Source organism: Mytilus trossulus, chromosome 9, assembly GCF_036588685.1.
Source record: "Mytilus trossulus isolate FHL-02 chromosome 9, PNRI_Mtr1.1.1.hap1, whole genome shotgun sequence".
In the NCBI taxonomy this organism is placed as follows: domain Eukaryota; kingdom Metazoa; phylum Mollusca; class Bivalvia; order Mytilida; family Mytilidae; genus Mytilus; species Mytilus trossulus.
In genome coordinates this window covers 11205621-11223135 of record NC_086381.1, presented here as the reverse complement: position 1 = coordinate 11223135, position 17515 = coordinate 11205621, and the positions used below count along the sequence as shown (strand labels likewise).

Sequence of the window (17515 nt, the reverse complement as noted above, 5' to 3'; positions counted from 1 at the left end):
ACAACTTTAGATAAAAACATATCCCAGATACATGGAGTAAATAATGGTTGAACCAGTAATGAAAACCTTTACCCCAAAAAAAGCAGTAAAGATGTTGAATCATGTTTGATAAAAAGTCATCATCGGATAGGAGATCAAGAAATATATAATTCTATCAAATAAGAAATTGACAAATGTAAATTTTTGTCAAATTTTTGTTCAAAAATACATTAAAAGATAAAACAAAAAAGAAAAATGAAATTTAATCCATTACTGAAGTCACTAAAAAGATGTTTAGACGATTGATAAAATAAAACGTAATGAATTAAAATATACATATATACCAGCAGCTGATTGCTAACCTGGACAATCAGTGGAATATTACAGGATGCATCATGAAAAGCTTGGTTTTCTGGTTTAGCAATGCAACAAACGTATTTTGTGAATAAATATATAATGTCGTTCAAAAAAAAGAAAAAAAAGAAGAAATATACAATTCTGTTAGCAATTCATTAGGGGAAATAACTTTTCCAAAGAAAATTATATACACGATATTATGGTTATTCCGATTGATGATGGATAAAAAGTTTGCTTTATACGTTCAAAATCCTTTAAAGTAATGATAAAGCGTTTATGCACATAAATTTAATGATTCAACACAGTCACGATATTTATAACCACGGAAAATTACTTTGCCGACCACGTCAATGCCACTGCTGGTGGTGATTTATTTCCTCGAGGGTATCACAAGCCCAGTAGTCAGCACGTTTTGTGCTGCCATGAATTATCATGATATGGTTATATTTATAAATTAACTGTTTACCAAATTTTGAATTGTTTGAAATACTAAGGCTTTTCTACCTTCTACCTCAGGCATAGATAACCTTAGTTGTATTTGGCAACTTTTAGGAATTTTGGTCCTCAATGCTCTTCAACTTCGTACTTTATTTGGCCTTTTTAACTTTTTTGGAATCGAGCGTCATTGATGTGTCTGTTGTAGATGAAACGCGCATCTGGTGTATATATTAAATTTAGTCCTGGTTTCTATGATGGGGTTTATTTTTACTAACTATACATTTCTATGAACCTGATTTGCATGTGCTAAATGTTTTATACAGATGATATTAATACTTTTAGTAGTTACAAGTTCTAGTTTAATAGATTTTTAGTAGTTTATCACACACAGTTGTACAAATTGTGCATGGCAGAATTTGAAAACCACGTATACGTTGATTGTCCTTTACGCTATAACTTCTCTTAAGAGACGAAATGATTTAATTCTTATTGGTGTTTAAACGCCAATTTTGAACGCCGCTTTTGGATTTTTTCGAGGCGGACAGTTTTTATTGGTAAAGGAAGCCGGAGTGCACGCAGCAAAGCATCGATCTCAACTAGGGATAAATGACAATCTTAGTCAATAAGGATTAGAGTGGAATTCGAGTGTGTTTCGAACTTACAACTCTAAAATTGAAAAAAAAGTTGACAGAAATGCCACTTGATTTTCAATTGAAATAAATCGATTTTGTCGTTTTGTTATAATATTTGCATTTTATTTTACTGAGGTAATTGAGCTGGCAGTTACCTGCAGTCGTGTTTGATTAGAATACGAAATACAGTTTTCCATAAGTTAGATCGGTTGAGAAGACAGCTGTTTAAATAAACTGTTTACGTATCAATCAATCGATGTTCGAATACTGTACCAGTTTTTGGTTGGGTTCGTGTTGCTAAGTCTTTAGTTTTCTATGTTGTGTCATGGGTATTATTATTTGTCTGTTTGTCTTTTTTTATTTCTAGCCATAGCGATCTCAGTTTATTTTTTACCTATGAGTGTGACTGTCCCTCTCGTATCTTTCGCCCCTCCTTTTAAGGATACGTTAAAAATATGAAATCAAACTGATTATAAGCTGTTTAAATTCATAGAAAATTAGCAAATCCTTAAAATACACTTAATAAAAAAAAATGATGTTATTTGATAACAGATAAATTACTTCAACACTGGTGTTGGTTTGTCACAGTACTACGAATGACATATATATTGGAGGCCGTTTTTGAGCTATAATGGTTGAATTTTCATAAAAATTATGAATATTTAACCAAGAATTTCAAATGGTGAAGTTGAAATCATCACTGTCGTATAACTTACGGACGCCATAATGAGTCGGTTGACCGTTATGAAATACCGTTTCACAGATGATATCGCATGTGTTCCTTTTGTCATATTACAATCCATTTCCCTTTTCACCACGAATGTGACCTACCATATTAGACTATTTACCGGGTTTGTAATAATAATTGCAACACGACAGGTGTCACTTGTCTGTTTGTCTTTTCCATTTTAAGCCATGGCGTTATCAGTTTAATCATTTTATGAGTGTCTGTTTCTCTGGTATCTTTTCTCCCTCTTTGTTGATAGATAGTTATCTCATTCTCACTCATACCATATCTATTTATTTTATAATGGTTTTTTTATCGAATGCATGCACATCTACCAAAAAAGGAAGTCGACCTTCCTATCTATGTTGTTGCTAGAAAGGAAAAGACTAAAGTGTTACTCAAATATGAGGAAACTAGGAAACAGTTTTCCGGAATACACTTCTTTGTATAATTCACACGTACTGCGTCAGTGATATAAGGTAGGCAAGTTTTTGTTCACTTTGTAACTTATTATCTCCATCTCAAGGTTGCTAGACACAAATTTAAGGATGACACTATTATATATTTCACTTTTGAGCAGGCTGTTCAATGTTTGTCCTTTTGATTTATCCATTTTTAGTTCATTTACCAAGCGCAGTTGGTTTCCGGCTAACTGAAAAAACAACATATTAAAAATTACTTTCTTTTGTGAAGACAACCAAATTATTATATTATCAATAAATAAAGTCAGTTACTATATATATTTGCCTCGGTGACGCAGTCCCTTGATAACTGACCGGGGTGTAAAGCTTGACCTAGGTGAATGAAGAGGTTACTTTCATATTTACCTATTTGATTTATCCACACATCGTTGCCAATATAATGGAATTTCATTCTACAGGCATACATGTTTAGCTAGCTATAAACAGGGTTATTCCTCCTTTGTATACTTTAGAAAATTCCTGTACTAAGTCAGTAAATTTACAGCCTTTATCAATTCGTTTGAAATTATGGTGAGGACATTGTCAATGTCAGAGACCTGTACCTTTTAGAGGCACAATCAATGCCTAGTAATAAATGAAAGCAGCAACAAATTTAATGAACATGCTATGAGGCATTAAAATATCCAATCTTTATCGCGACACAACCGTTAGTGATTGGCAACCCTATTGAAGGCATTGGATATTTCTGAACGAACATGTCTGTCACAGAAAAATAGACAGAAAGTATTATCTTTTTGATTCCCTGGACGTCTTTTAGGGGATAGCAAAACTGATATGCGGACATGTATAAGCTTTCCTGATTTTCTACATAGCCATAAAATGTAAGCTTTAAGGATATACCAGCTTATTTCTAATGAATAATGATCAAATAAGATGTTGCAATGTTTAAATGAGACTATGTGATCTTCAACGACCTAATGCCAAATCATAAAAGAAGCGCAAACTATATGTGACTGAAAACAATATTTTGCCTAGTTTGATAAAGATGACGGAAATTAATGTAAAGTACGAATCATTCAATTGGGCACTGTTTAGAGCACCGAAAAAATATATGATTTAATTTTACCTCTCCTACATTTGGGAAGAACAAATGCTGCTAAACAAAATAAAAGCGTTCCACAGGAGCATACACACACATATATCATGACTACCTCTAATGGTCCGATTCCAGTTGACGAATCTGTCGAAGAATGAAATATGATAATTGTTGTGATCAATCAATGCGAAAATATTAATAACAATTGTATACATCGATATATTTATTATTCGATATAAGGAAAATTTGAACTTATGTAAATTGTTCATTTTAGCATGTTCAACATTGACAGTACATAAACACATTTATATTTATGTAGAGGAAACGCGCGTCTGACGTATTGAATTATAAACCTGGTACCTTTGATTACTATTTACCGAAGATAATAAACATGAACATATACTGAAGAAAAGTGAAGAAAAGATTACAACCAGTATACTCTTCGGATAATGACTTGCTATACCACATTTATATTCTTTTGTGGGATATGTTTTGACAAGTTTTATGACTTCAAATAAGCTCTTACTGTTTCGATTTTACTAAACTTGTTTTGAAACAACGGATCATGTTTTTTCTATGAAAAAGATTTATTCAGGAGTCCGAAATCAAACATAGGAATTCTGACAGAGAGGAAGCGTCATAGGCCATGACGCCATAGTTTTCCTTTGGATAAAATAGTAAACTGTTTTATGTATTAATATGACAAAAGAAATCATTTCAATTTAGGCCAAAAGAAATTGACTATTTTCTCCCTCCCATACCTTGCATTTGTTTTAGTTTCATGTAAAAATCCACTTGCCATCTTTCTACAAATTATTGTACATTTGTTTTTGATCTTAAGTAACGGTATTCCAACCTTTGACAAGTTGACCCTAAACCAGAAAGTCTTCTATCCTTCTTCTATATTATTTTTCTTTATAAATATTTCTCTAATTAAGCAAAGGAATCTCTGGTAACTACCTCGGAACCATTGTTCATCTGTTTTTCTTCTATCTTTGGTTACGGTGAACCTAACTATCGACCCTTTAATCAATTGTCTTCTCTCTATCCCCTATACATTCAATCCGTATACGTATAAGTTTCATTTCAATCAATTAACAGAAATGTAATACAAGCGGAAGGATGGAAAGTCGCAAAAACAGACACAACTTTTACTGTTTCGAATTCCAAAATAGGTTTATGATTAATTCATCAATACTATGTTCGAAGTCAGTGTGGTAATAAACTAATAGTACTAGTTTTGTTTTTAAGAAAATATAGCCCACTCTAGAATACCAGTATTTCGCAATCCATTTAAAATTTACTAATTAACCTAAAATCTCGAATGTGCCTGTAAAACTTGCGTACTGGCTATTAACATGAATCAAATTAGATATCTAAATGCCTAACGATGGGGCATATGAAGGTATGTTACTGCTAATAAATAGGAACCCTTAAATAGTCGTTTTTATCAAAGATCTTTGTTTGAAGTCATTTACATGTGCTCATTTCATGAAAATATTCAGAGATGGAGCAAAGATTATAATTCAGTTTTTTTGTTGTATCACAGCACATCAGCAAAAAAAAGGGGGGCGAAAGAACTTGAACAGGTTTTTCTTCCATTTCCTGTGGAAGGTTTTACAAGACCTCAATGTGTGGGAGTTAAAATGTGGATGTTTTTTAGTAAACAATAAACGTAGCCTTTTCTAAATACATCCTTCATGTATATTTTCTCGTGTTTCTGACGTTTCTATTTGTATAAAAAAATATAGAATAGCAGCTCCTTATCAGATGAAAAGCTAATTTATGTAAAATCCAGCCTAGCCATGGAACTATAACTTTTTGATGGGAAGTAAATCCTTCTACATTCGGACAACAGCATGAGTATAAACATATATAAGTACACCAAATATCAATAAAAATAATTAAGTTAAACATTCAATTTTTTTTTCGATTACTGTTTTGATATGTCAACGTCAACAAAACATCCGCATTTACGAAAGAGCACAAATAGATAAGAAAAGTTTAGAGAATGCCAAATAGACTTTGCAATTGATTGAAGGATTGTTCATATTTCCTAGTATGGTTGAATAGAAAATATAATCAAGTGAAAGAAATAACTTGATATAACCAAGGATTTGTATAGTTAGATCTATCTAACTATACAAATCCTTGATATAACACTAGCTATTAAAACAGAAAGCAGAATACTTTCATAAGGTGTTATTAAAAATGATTTATAATTATGATTGTTTATGAATTATGTGAACTTTTTACATCAAAAGGCCTCCTCCAAATGTCAAAGTAGAAAGGAGATCGAAATAGGAGTCTAAAAAAGTTGAAATAAGTATTCAGTTTTAATCAAATCAAAGTTTCTTCAAAATCAAACAATCTTGCACGAAGATCCATCTGTTTGTAAACTTAACTTATATATTACAACAAATTTTACATTCCTATACCCCTGTAAAACAGTAATGGAAATGTGCAATTTAAATTTAGATTATTTATTACATTAATTAACACATAAATAAAGGCAGCAGTAGTATACCGCTGTTTAACCTTACCGCTATTGTATGTGTCTTTACGTTTGTTGACCAATATAGATATATTCTCTTGCTCATGTCCTAAACTGTTAAAAACGATACAAATATAAATACCACTGTCGTTTGTATCTATGTTATTTTTCTCGTAAATTGGTTTCGACGACAATATTATACCACTTTTTTCCCATGTTATATTCGTCTTTGAGGGATTGCTTGTATCTAGACATTCCAATTTAATTTGCTGACCTTCTGTTAATTCATTAACTGGATGTCTTTTAATTGATATCTTCGGTCTGTCTGTAAAGTTAAATGTTAAGCATTATATCGCTGATACAATGATAAATATACATTACATTCGACAGCGTTGTACGTATGCGAAAATAAAAGAAAACATTACATCATTGGATATAGAATGAAAATGTTCCACTTGTCAAAGCGACAATCCCGTCCATTTTCATCGATGTTCATGATGTTTACACACCTGTTTTCGACTTATCATCCAATTTTTACTTGCACGAGAAACACAAGTGCCACAAATGAACCAAGAAGAGCCTATTTTTCAAAAAAGAGATTTTGTTAATCACAATTATGTTAAAATTGAGAATGGAAATGGGGAATGTGTCAAAGAGACAACAACCCGACCATAGAAAAAACAACAGCAGAATGTCACCGACAGGTCTTCAATGTAGCGAGAAATTCCCGCACCCGGAGGCGTCCTTCAGCTGGCCCCTAAACAAATATATACTAGTTCAGTGATAATGAACGCCATACTAATTTCTAAATTGTACACAAGAAACTAAAATTAAAATAAAACAAGACTAACAAAGGCCAGAGGCTCCTGACTTAGGACAGGCGCAAAAATGCGGCGGGGTTAAACATGTTTATGAGATCTCAACCCTCCCTATATACCTCTAGCCAATGTAGAAAAGTAAACGCATAACAATACGCACATTTAAAATTCAGTTCAAGAGAAGACCGAGTCTGATGTCAGAAGATGAAACCATAGAAAATAAACAAAATGACAATAATACATAAATAACAACAGACTTCTAGCAGTTAACTGACATGCCAGCTCCAGACTTCTTTAGTAACATTTTATCTTTTAATCCTTGAACTATTGCATAACTTTGATTTCCCCCCTCAGTTAAATGAAATGGCAACCAAAAATCTGAAAGACCTGATAAGTTAATATATTCAAATAAAGTACAAAATATCGTAAACATACATCACACAAAATGATCTATACATTATATTAAACACTAATTGCATAAAACATGCATGAAAACTGCTACTTAAGTGTGAAAATTGATAACATACATACCTGCCTGCATATAAATGATATAATTCGAATTTGGATTATGTTTATAATTGAAAATTGACATAAAATAGTTTAATCATCAATACCTGAACAGTGGCGGATCCAGAGGGGGGGGGGGGGGGGGGGTTCCGGGGGTGCGCACCCCCCCTTTATTTTGGCCGATCAATGCATTTGAATCGGGACATATGTTTTGCACCCCCCCCCCCCTTTGCCCTGGGCTAGCACCCCCCCTTTCGAAAATTCCTGTATCCGCTACTGCTGAAAGGATTTAATATTTCTTGAACTTTTTTGAAATCCTAACAGTATATGACTAGCTGTTACTTACATAGTACATTTATTGTTACTGATTCTTCCATGTGACCACTAAGCAAAGCATGTGCCACACCACATGCTAATTTCTTTCGATGATGCTTATAATCTGTTGTAAAACTCAAGTATACAAACGGCCATTTAATAAGTTCGGTAAAGTTTGATGAAATATCTGATACGTTAATCCAGGAAATGTTTCCCTTTGTATTTCCTCCTATTGCTTGACATGTGATATTTAACATTTGACCCTCGGTTTGGCTAATGATTCCATCTGTATGTTTGTTTAAAATGATAACATCCTTCGGAGCAACTAAAAGAAAGGTAAACATATGTAACAGGTGACCATTTTTTTGTTTTATGACCTTCAAGTAAAACTCATGATAGATACCAGGATTAAATTTTGAATTTACGCCAGACGCGCGTTTCGTCTACAAAAGACTCATCAGTGACACTCGAATCCAAGAAGGTTAAAAAGGCCAAATAAGAAGTCTGGTCCCATGACCATTATTAAAGATTCAATCTTTATCACTTACTTTCAGTATTTTTGTGATTTTACTTTTTACTATACTCAAGTAATCAACCATTTTAATATATAAATTATGTAAGGTTTCATAACCAACGCAAGCACTTTAAAATCAATTCGAAATATACTTTTCAACCACAATCTGAAAGATTGAACCTTGACTTGAACCCATAAATTTCAAAATTGATTTTGTATTGATTCTGTATTTTACAAGGAGATTGTAAGTCAATCTTTCACAATATTATTTTTAAATCCTCGACAGTTTTAATTGATATTATCCAATTCCAGCTGCTTGAGTGCTGCTTCTGTTTAAATACCGCTAAGGATTCATTCGGGGTTCTTAAAATTAGAGTGAAGTATGCGCAATCAATTCATTTTGAAGCCCCCCCCAAAAAAAAAAAAAAAATAAAAAAAATAAAAATAAAATAAAAAAAAAAATAATAAAAAAAAAAAAAATAATACGGTAATTTATTTTAAATGATAATTTGTGCCTTAATATAATGCACCACATTCCCTTTCAAATCTTTTTGTCTACTATCATTAATTCTTGTTGCGTGACTTTTTCATGGTGATCTTCTAATTCTTACAGAAAAAGATATTTATATTCTAATACACACAGATACTTACCCTCTATTTCGAAATTTATTTCGACTACAGAAATATACTTTCCGTGATAGCATTTGTATGTTCCTTCATCTATACTTGAAACATTGATGATTTTAAGACAATATTCACCAAGAGATGTGTTTCCAGTCAACTGAAATCTGATTTGAAATGATGGATTGACATCCGTATCTTCTGTTAATGTAATTTCGGCATCGTTGTTATTCCTTTGATATATCCAAAACATTTCAAAGTTTTTATCGGTAAGACATTCCAGTTTATACTGCAATCAGCTATTTTACTATACAGATAAAGCTATACGTATAAACGTTAGCTTTATACGTCAATGACCCCAACTAACCTATAAGCCCCGCCTCCTTATTGTATTTCATCAACAACGACACGTCATGACCATGGCAACGTAAAGTAACAATGGTCAAACTTTTATGAATTTAAACTTTCATGTCTTCAAATTGGTTATTTATATACCATGATTATCAAATGTTATTAATTAAGTTCATTTTCCCTTTCTAATTCCTTAATATGTCAATGTTTTATCGCCTGGAGACTACGCTCATAGGGGAATACCCCAAAATGGTACCCCAAGAGGGAAATTCCAAACACTTTTTTTAACAATTTTTGTTATATGCTTTTTTTTTCATTTTTATTTTTTTTTTCGATTTCAGTATAAAAACAATATACGTATAGTGTCTTGAAATATGAAATTTATTTGTATTCGGCACGAAACGGGAAAATGCTCGGTAGAACCTCGCATTTTCCCGTTTCTAAGCCTCATACAAATAAATTTCATATTTCAAGACACTATACGTATATTGTCTAAGTAGTTGTAGACCCTGGTGTAACGATCTTGGACAGATTCTTTAATGAAACTTAAAAATATGGAATGTTAGGTTAAACAGGTGGATGCCATTACCTCTGCATGGCGACACAGACACCATATTAAAATTGACAGTGCTCACAGTTAATATCTTTATTAAACTTTCTGTTTGACTGCTCTATGACATAAAACTGGTAGAATATATGTCAAAATAGATTGCTTCAAACAAACTTTTTTTCGGGCTCTTGATTGTTTTGTTCCAATTATTTAATTGATGAATAAAAATTCTTTAATCACTAAAACCGATAGATTTTCTGGAATATGCTTTAAAAAAATGCTTACCTGACGACTTTTCTGACAGCACTAATGGCAATAGCAGTGCTAATATGTTCATAGTTCTGTTAATTCTGAAAAAGAAAAGTTTTATTTTCTGAATTAACAAAGGATTAAGAATAATATTAACTGTTCACCAGTTCAAAAACATAGCAATTGAAGGGGTTCATACGTATGGCCCCGAAGGATATTATCTTCTTTTACAGAAAAGTAAAATAACAAAAATATCAAACCAAGGGAAATTGAAAACGGAAAGTCCTTTAAAAAAAGGCAAAATGTAAATCTGAAACACATCTAACGAATAGAAAATAGCTGTCATATTCCTGACTACAGGTATTTCCTTTTGTAGAAAATGATGGATTAAACCTGGATTACATGAGGACTGGTGGGATACAGGGTTGAAACATTAAATTTTGAAAAAAAGTTCAGTTCAAAAGAAATCGAGATTAAAAATTATCAAGAAGTTCTTTCCATTTTTTTTTAAATCCACATATGATTAATATAAATATGCGATTAATAGAATTGTTCGAAAAACTAAGTATTTTATTATCCCTGTCATAGATTACCGTAGTCGTATATGGCACAACTTTTTGGAATTTTGGGTCCTCAATGCTCTTTAACTTTGTACTTGTTTGGCTTTATAACTATTTTGATCTGAGCGTCACTGATGAGTGACGAAGCGCGCGTCTGATGTATGAAATTATAATACTGATACCTTTAATAACTGAATTCACAGTATTTTGTTCATTTTAAATGAAGCTTAGTCATCTACTACAAACAAGATAAGTCCTCAGACTTGCTGTTCAATGTAATATTCATAGAAACCATGAAGGACCTCTGATTCGCCAAAATCTCAACTTTGTCAAATGATATGTTAATTTTTTATGTGGGATTACCTGAGTGCTCATTTATTCCCAATTCATTTACTAGACACTCATAGTAGTACGATATACATACGAAAACAATATTATTTGAAGCTTTGTCCAATGGATCAATAACATATATATGTATCGTATAGAGATGATATATAGATACTTCAAAGCTTCTTTTTTTCTGCAACTACTTTTCAATCATTCACAAAGATGTCAACTTATGAATTTGACGTTTTATCAGAGTCCTGATTGTTTATTAACCCTATTCTGACAATGCTTCTAGATCAACTTCTTCTCGTTAGCTCATGTTCTGGCGTAGTCCTCAATGACATAGTCATTTTGAAGTTAGAGTTCCAATTGATGTATTGGAGTTGTATGAAATTAGGACCAGGAAAATGTTTATATGATGTTATAAAAAAATGTTGTGGAAGGAATAAACACAAAATTGTATATAGATCACCGAGCTCGTTTGCGAGATACACTCGTTATCCATTCGTTTAATGTGTTTGAGCTTTTGATTTTGCCATTCAATTACAGACTTTCCGTTTTAAATTTTCTATAATCGTCTAGAAAATATGAAACAGCGAAAATTAGAGAAATATATATATATATCAGATTTTTACAAGTCCTTACATTTTCCCAACAAAAGCGAGGAAGACGGATGACCCTTAAAATTTCGTTTTGAATAACATTAACGGTACCAATTTTTCTGCACCAGATGCGCATTTCGACAATACATGTCTCTTCAGTGATGCTCGTATCCAAAGTGATTTCATGTGTTCTGATACTGTATTTCTTATTCTCAGTTTTCAAAATGTGAAGGGATGAATCGGCGGAAACAAGTGTTCCGTGTATTCATGTATCTCGATGTGCTTAGGTAGCAATACACAGTTGGTGAAACAAAAATTAATTTGACACTCATAATTTTTAGACACCCTCTTTCCCTTCATTTCTAACAAATATGGCTTAATACTAGTGTTATGCATGTGTATATTTATAGAAAGAGAATCTTCAGTAGATTTGATTTCCAATAGTTATAATGGTGAAATATAATCTCATTTTGGTGTAAGCATGGCAAAAATCTGCATTTATTTGATACAAAATATTGCAAAAAGGGGGTGAAATGTCAAACAAGCTCTAAAATTTGGTCCAAAGGAAAATTCCAATCAATTAGAGTGATACCTTTCCTGAAACTATAGACATTTACCTATCAAGAGGCTAAAAAAATCATATGCATTTTAGCTCGTTTTTCCATAAAATTGAACGTAGCATTTGCCTGTAATTCCGACATTTATTTCCTTTAATTAACATGATCTATTGGTTGCCCTGTTTTCCATTCTTTTTTTTATATTAAGAACTACAAATGTATTATTGAAATAATAAAAATCTGCTTAATATGAATGCTTTCCTTTTATCAAGCAAATTTAATTTCAAATTTGGAAATCATTTGATTATTTTGCTGATAGTAGGAAAAGAAAACAATTAAAACATGTACTTACAATAACTGTGCTTAATATTCCAGATTAAATATCTATACATAGTGAAAAAGGATATTAATGTTATAAGGAAACACTTAAATGATACAAATCTGAATGAATCAAATGAATCAGTTGTTTAAAGAGTTTCCGTTATTCTCAAAACCACCTTGTTTTAATCGGTCAAAACATTAATTTGTTCCTGGTTTTAAGTTATTTCGTAGGTGATGACAACTACCATTGTTCTTAAAATTACAATATGAAAGAAAAACCCGGAAAAATTCGTGTTTTCAGTTTCGTTTAACTAATAGCTTGTGAAACATGTAGAAACATCGTTGAAAATTTTAAGTGTCCATTTAACAGTTGTACAATGACCTGCGAAATGGACTGAATAATGTTGTGTAACCATCCGACCTTATACGTTTTTTCTATATTTGTATCCCGTTTCTCTTAATTCTTTTATAATGACATTACTATTTTATATCATTCTATGGATTCATGTGACTGTGTGTTATGTTTTATAATAATAATTGTGACACGTCAATACACTGTTTGTATTTCATAATTCTTATATGGAAAATCCCACAGAAGATAAAAAATATCAATTTTTTTCTTTTTTTTTCGATATAAAAAAAAATCCGCATACAGATAATTTTTAACTGTTGGCAAAGTATTTAACGACATCACCAGATAATGTATTATATACTATTCCTAGCTGACTTATGACACAATATAAGTAAAGGATAATATGTTGACTTGAACCAAGAGATGTTTAAGCAGGCATAAGATGTTTCATCATATAATGGTAATTGTTTCGTGTGTTCATTGCTTTGGTTTTACAGTGTAAAAAAAATTCGGCACATGTTTATATGATTTCAAATTAACGCCTTCCTTTCGTAATTTCGATTTCGGGACCAGTATTAATCGAAGTAACAGATACGAGTAATAACCATAGCTCTGTTATAAATACATTTTATATCATTTCCCCTTGAAATAGATATTATAATATGTATTCCTTGTATTACGGAAAAGAGATTAGTGTACATTCCACAGAAACAGAAAGTGAAGCAGATATTTTTTTTTTATTGTGGACAGTAAATTCTGTTACCAGCATCTTTTTGTTTTAGTGATCGCGTTTGTCCTAATATATTATTTCTAAAGATAGAAAGTCATGGACACATATGTATATAGGTAAAGGATATAGTGTTACAGTGTAGGTATTACTTTCATTACATAATAATCTATAAAATTGAGAATGTTAATCTATTTTGAACATTTTTATTACTGTTACAAAATTCTGTGTGGTAAAATGACTGTTGTATCTTCAGTTAAGAGCTGAGTAAACATTTACAAAATACATTAATGTTATTCGATGTTAGATTAATGAACTCTTGTGCTTTCATAATTGCCTAAAATAGTTAACATACATTCTAAAGGGGCACTAGCTACGAGATATATGAAAAATCTAATATATAATTTGTTTTGTTCAATCATTAACGAAATGCAAATAGTGAAATAATAATTTGCTTTTAGCAACCAGAATGTTTCAATTTTGTCAAAATAAGCTAAAAAAAATTGATTATGAGTTATTCACTTGCAAGTGCATAGTTCGAATTCATTGAATCCATATTCATGTGACCTTCAAGTTAACCCCTCAGCTTGAGATTGATAACACGTGAATAATATGTGTAAAGTTATTTAAAGGAAACGAATGTCAACATTGAAAGTGAAACAAAGGTAAATCATTTGATTGACTGATTCGATCCACAAAAATCTTTCTTATACAGGTAAAAACGATGATAAACATTTATATTTCATCTTTTTTTATGAAACGAAATAGACCTACAAAAATTTAACAGCACGAGTTTGCTTAATCTATTTATATCTATATTTATGTTTACATCGCTTATATGGTCATCGAATGATTTTAGAGGTCAACTCGATAGTTGATTAGATGGCGTCTTGACTGAAATACACACGAAACAAAACTACGTATTTCCATGCCTGTGTCCGGTGTCCTGTTACTTGTTTATTTTAGACTTTTAAAAGTTTGGATAAATGTTTAACATTGTTATAAATCAGATAATTTTATGAGAATTTTATTAAAATCGTTGAACAAGAACTTGACAGCTAGTGCCCCTTTAAGTCAAATCAAAGATGTGTAAACATGTAGATATTTGATAGTACCCATTATTTGGGCTTCGAAATCAAGAGAAATTATAGAAAATGAAAAGGAGAACAAATTATGATCCCTATCTTAAGATTAATTAGATGATGTCATACTAAGACAGCTATTGAGTATCAAAAATACATTCTTTATCTGATGATAGATACAATATCGAGGATACAATAGCCTAATGAATTTAAAATACACCTTAAATGAGAGAAAAATATATATTTTGACTTTTATTTTTTATTGACAAATGAATCCAACGACTCACAAAAATATTAGAACAAGACAATAATTCATCAAATCTTAGACACGGGACATTGTTGACAAAAGGGACATTCAAAATCATTATTAGAAAAAAAGGGTTAGCAAACCATGCTCGACATGTGGCACCTGGAGTGTTGGCTTTATATGTACAAACCTGGTAATTAACTTTAATTCGGTACAATCTAGGCAAAAGATGACAGGATTCTGGCGTCTTTAATGAAATATTTGGTAACCTTTGACTTACTTTTCAAAATGATTTCTACATTAAGAATGAGAATCCGTGTGTTTATAGCTTTCTCTTGTAGAGCAGTAAGTATCTATCAAGTTAATCATAAAAGAAAAAACATGCGGCGGGGTTAAACGTGTTTTTTTCTTTCAGATCTGAACCCTCCCCCTATTCCTCTAGCCAATGTAGAAAAAACGATACGCACAGTAAAACTCAGTTCAAAAGAAGTCCGAGTCCGATAAATAGGTAACAAAAGAAACTAAACAAAACTAGTATCTCAATTGTTTGTAAAACAATTGAAAGGTCTTTCCTGTAAAAGTGATGTTTTCGTAATGTTCTTTGTACGACCTTTCGTTCGATATACGACAAGCATACCTTCTGTAACTTTTCGCTTTTTACACTTAATGACCTCATCCGCCTACATTTTTTAGATCGGAAGTATGATATATGTAACACAGGGTAGATGAGCTTTCATTTGATATGCGACAACGCCATGTTTTAAAAAGTTTGATTTTTGCACTTAATAACCTCATCCAACCAATTTTTGGAGGTTGGGAATTTGATATTTCAAATGTATACATCATGACCTTTCATTTGATATACAACAACCCTATCGTAAAAGAAAATTTATTTTTTGCACTCAATGACCCCATCCAACCAATTTTTGGGGGACGTCAATTTGAAATTTGAAATGTACGCTTTATGTTCTTTCATTTGATATGCGACAACCTTACCATCTGAGAAATTTGAATATTTGCACTAAATGACCCCACCCTTCCCCCTGGGATGAAAAGGGGGTTTAAAATTTTCATTTTTTAAGTAGAGTTTATTAAGACCTTCAATTTGATATATCAGATGACCCCATTTGACAAAGTGCAAATAATGATGCAATATCAACTATATTAATAGAAGTTATGAAACTTACAAAGTCAATGCAAAACATGAAAATTTCAAATTGATTTTTTGGTGTTTTTTTCCATGGAATGTTTTTGGTATTTGGTCAAACACATAACTATGTCAACCTCTTCAATTTCTAAAACATTTTTCGTGGTAAGCTCTTGATGATTCAGAAATACATGCCTCCGCTCGCAAAACTTCAAACTGCATTATCTCTAAAACGACAATAGATATCTCAAATCTGTTAAATGATAAATGATCTACAGTTGAAGGACAACATTATAGAAAAAGAATTGGGACAATTTCAAAGTTCACCAAGGTCACAATTTATCATCAAATATATGATGCAATACAAAACTTGAGAACCGGAAGTCGTAGAGACATGGGACTATCACCATTCAACTCAGGACCACTTGACCTTTCAAATATCACAAGGTCAAGGTCATAGTATAATGTGAAGGTCAAGGTGAAATTTCATTATGACCTGACATTGACCTCAAATTGAAGGTCTTGAACTACTGATCATCTTTGCAGTTTATAGTAGGTTGATATCTGTTACCTTTAAAAAGATAAAAACACAATACTATACTTTTAAGAATCATCCCGTCGTAACTTTTGAACAGACAGTCGGAATCTTTTGAACTTAGTGTATAAAATGTAGAGCTCGTCGAGAGGAACATTTTATACACTGTAAGTATGCAGCAAACTCTTATCGTTTTCTTAATATGCAAGCTTGAAATTGCAGCGTAATTTTTTTTTGCACTTGGTGACCTTTGACCTTGGGTGCAAATTAAAGGTCACATGAACTTAAGATTATTGGTGTAGGTCCCAAGTCTTTACGACTTCCGGTTCTCGAGATACAATTTTTCAAAAATTGTGTATATTTTTTCAAGGGAAATAACTCCTTATAAGGGTTAACAACAAAATGATTGTATATGTTTATTATCATTGCCATTTGGTCTTGTACATGTTGCCGTAATCAAATCGATTCTATCTTGAATACTTTTTGAGAAAAATGTAAAAGAAAGAAATTGCTTCAAGGGGACGTAACTCTCATAGGGAATGATGAAATCCTTAGCAGCCTCATATGGTAACACATCATGATGAGATCTAACTTTTGTCCAAATAAGGTCATGATATCTTTTAAAACATTTAAGGGGGGCCATGTTGAAAAAAATCAATAAAAGGGAGATAACTTCTAAAGGGGATGATGAAATCCTACAAAAGTTCATCTGGTAAAAGTTCATGATGAGGTCTATCAATGATCCATATTTGGTCTTGATAACTTCAACAGAAAGGGGATGATGCCTTGTCAAACAAATGTTGGAAGAAAAAAAAGAAAAAGAAAAAAAAACATTAGAAAAACAATAAGGTCTTTCCTCACGTAGGGGAAAGACCTTAATGACAATGATACATAAATTAACATATGATATGGTATATGAAGTCAGTATCACATATTAACCAAAGTTACGGAAGCCTTTAAGGGCCATGATAATTTACTCTTTACAATT

At 31.8% G+C, this 17515-nt stretch overlaps 1 protein-coding gene across 1 annotated transcript in view; it reads right to left on the bottom strand.

The window, feature by feature from the left end:
- Positions 1 to 1544: 1544 nt before the first annotated feature.
- The window catches only part of LOC134684300 (sialic acid-binding Ig-like lectin 11), a 22044-nt gene continuing 6073 nt past the window's right edge, over positions 1545 to 17515 (bottom strand). Inside the window, exons 2-6 of the mRNA XM_063543586.1 lie at positions 10107 to 10171; positions 7817 to 8110; positions 6195 to 6470; positions 3682 to 3795; positions 1545 to 2785 (exon numbers count right to left, since the gene is read on the bottom strand). Of these exons, the coding sequence (XP_063399656.1) occupies positions 2754 to 2785; positions 3682 to 3795; positions 6195 to 6470; positions 7817 to 8110; positions 10107 to 10171 (781 nt within the window). The 3' untranslated portion in view covers positions 1545 to 2753. The remainder of the gene's footprint in view (positions 2786 to 3681; positions 3796 to 6194; positions 6471 to 7816; positions 8111 to 10106; positions 10172 to 17515) is intronic.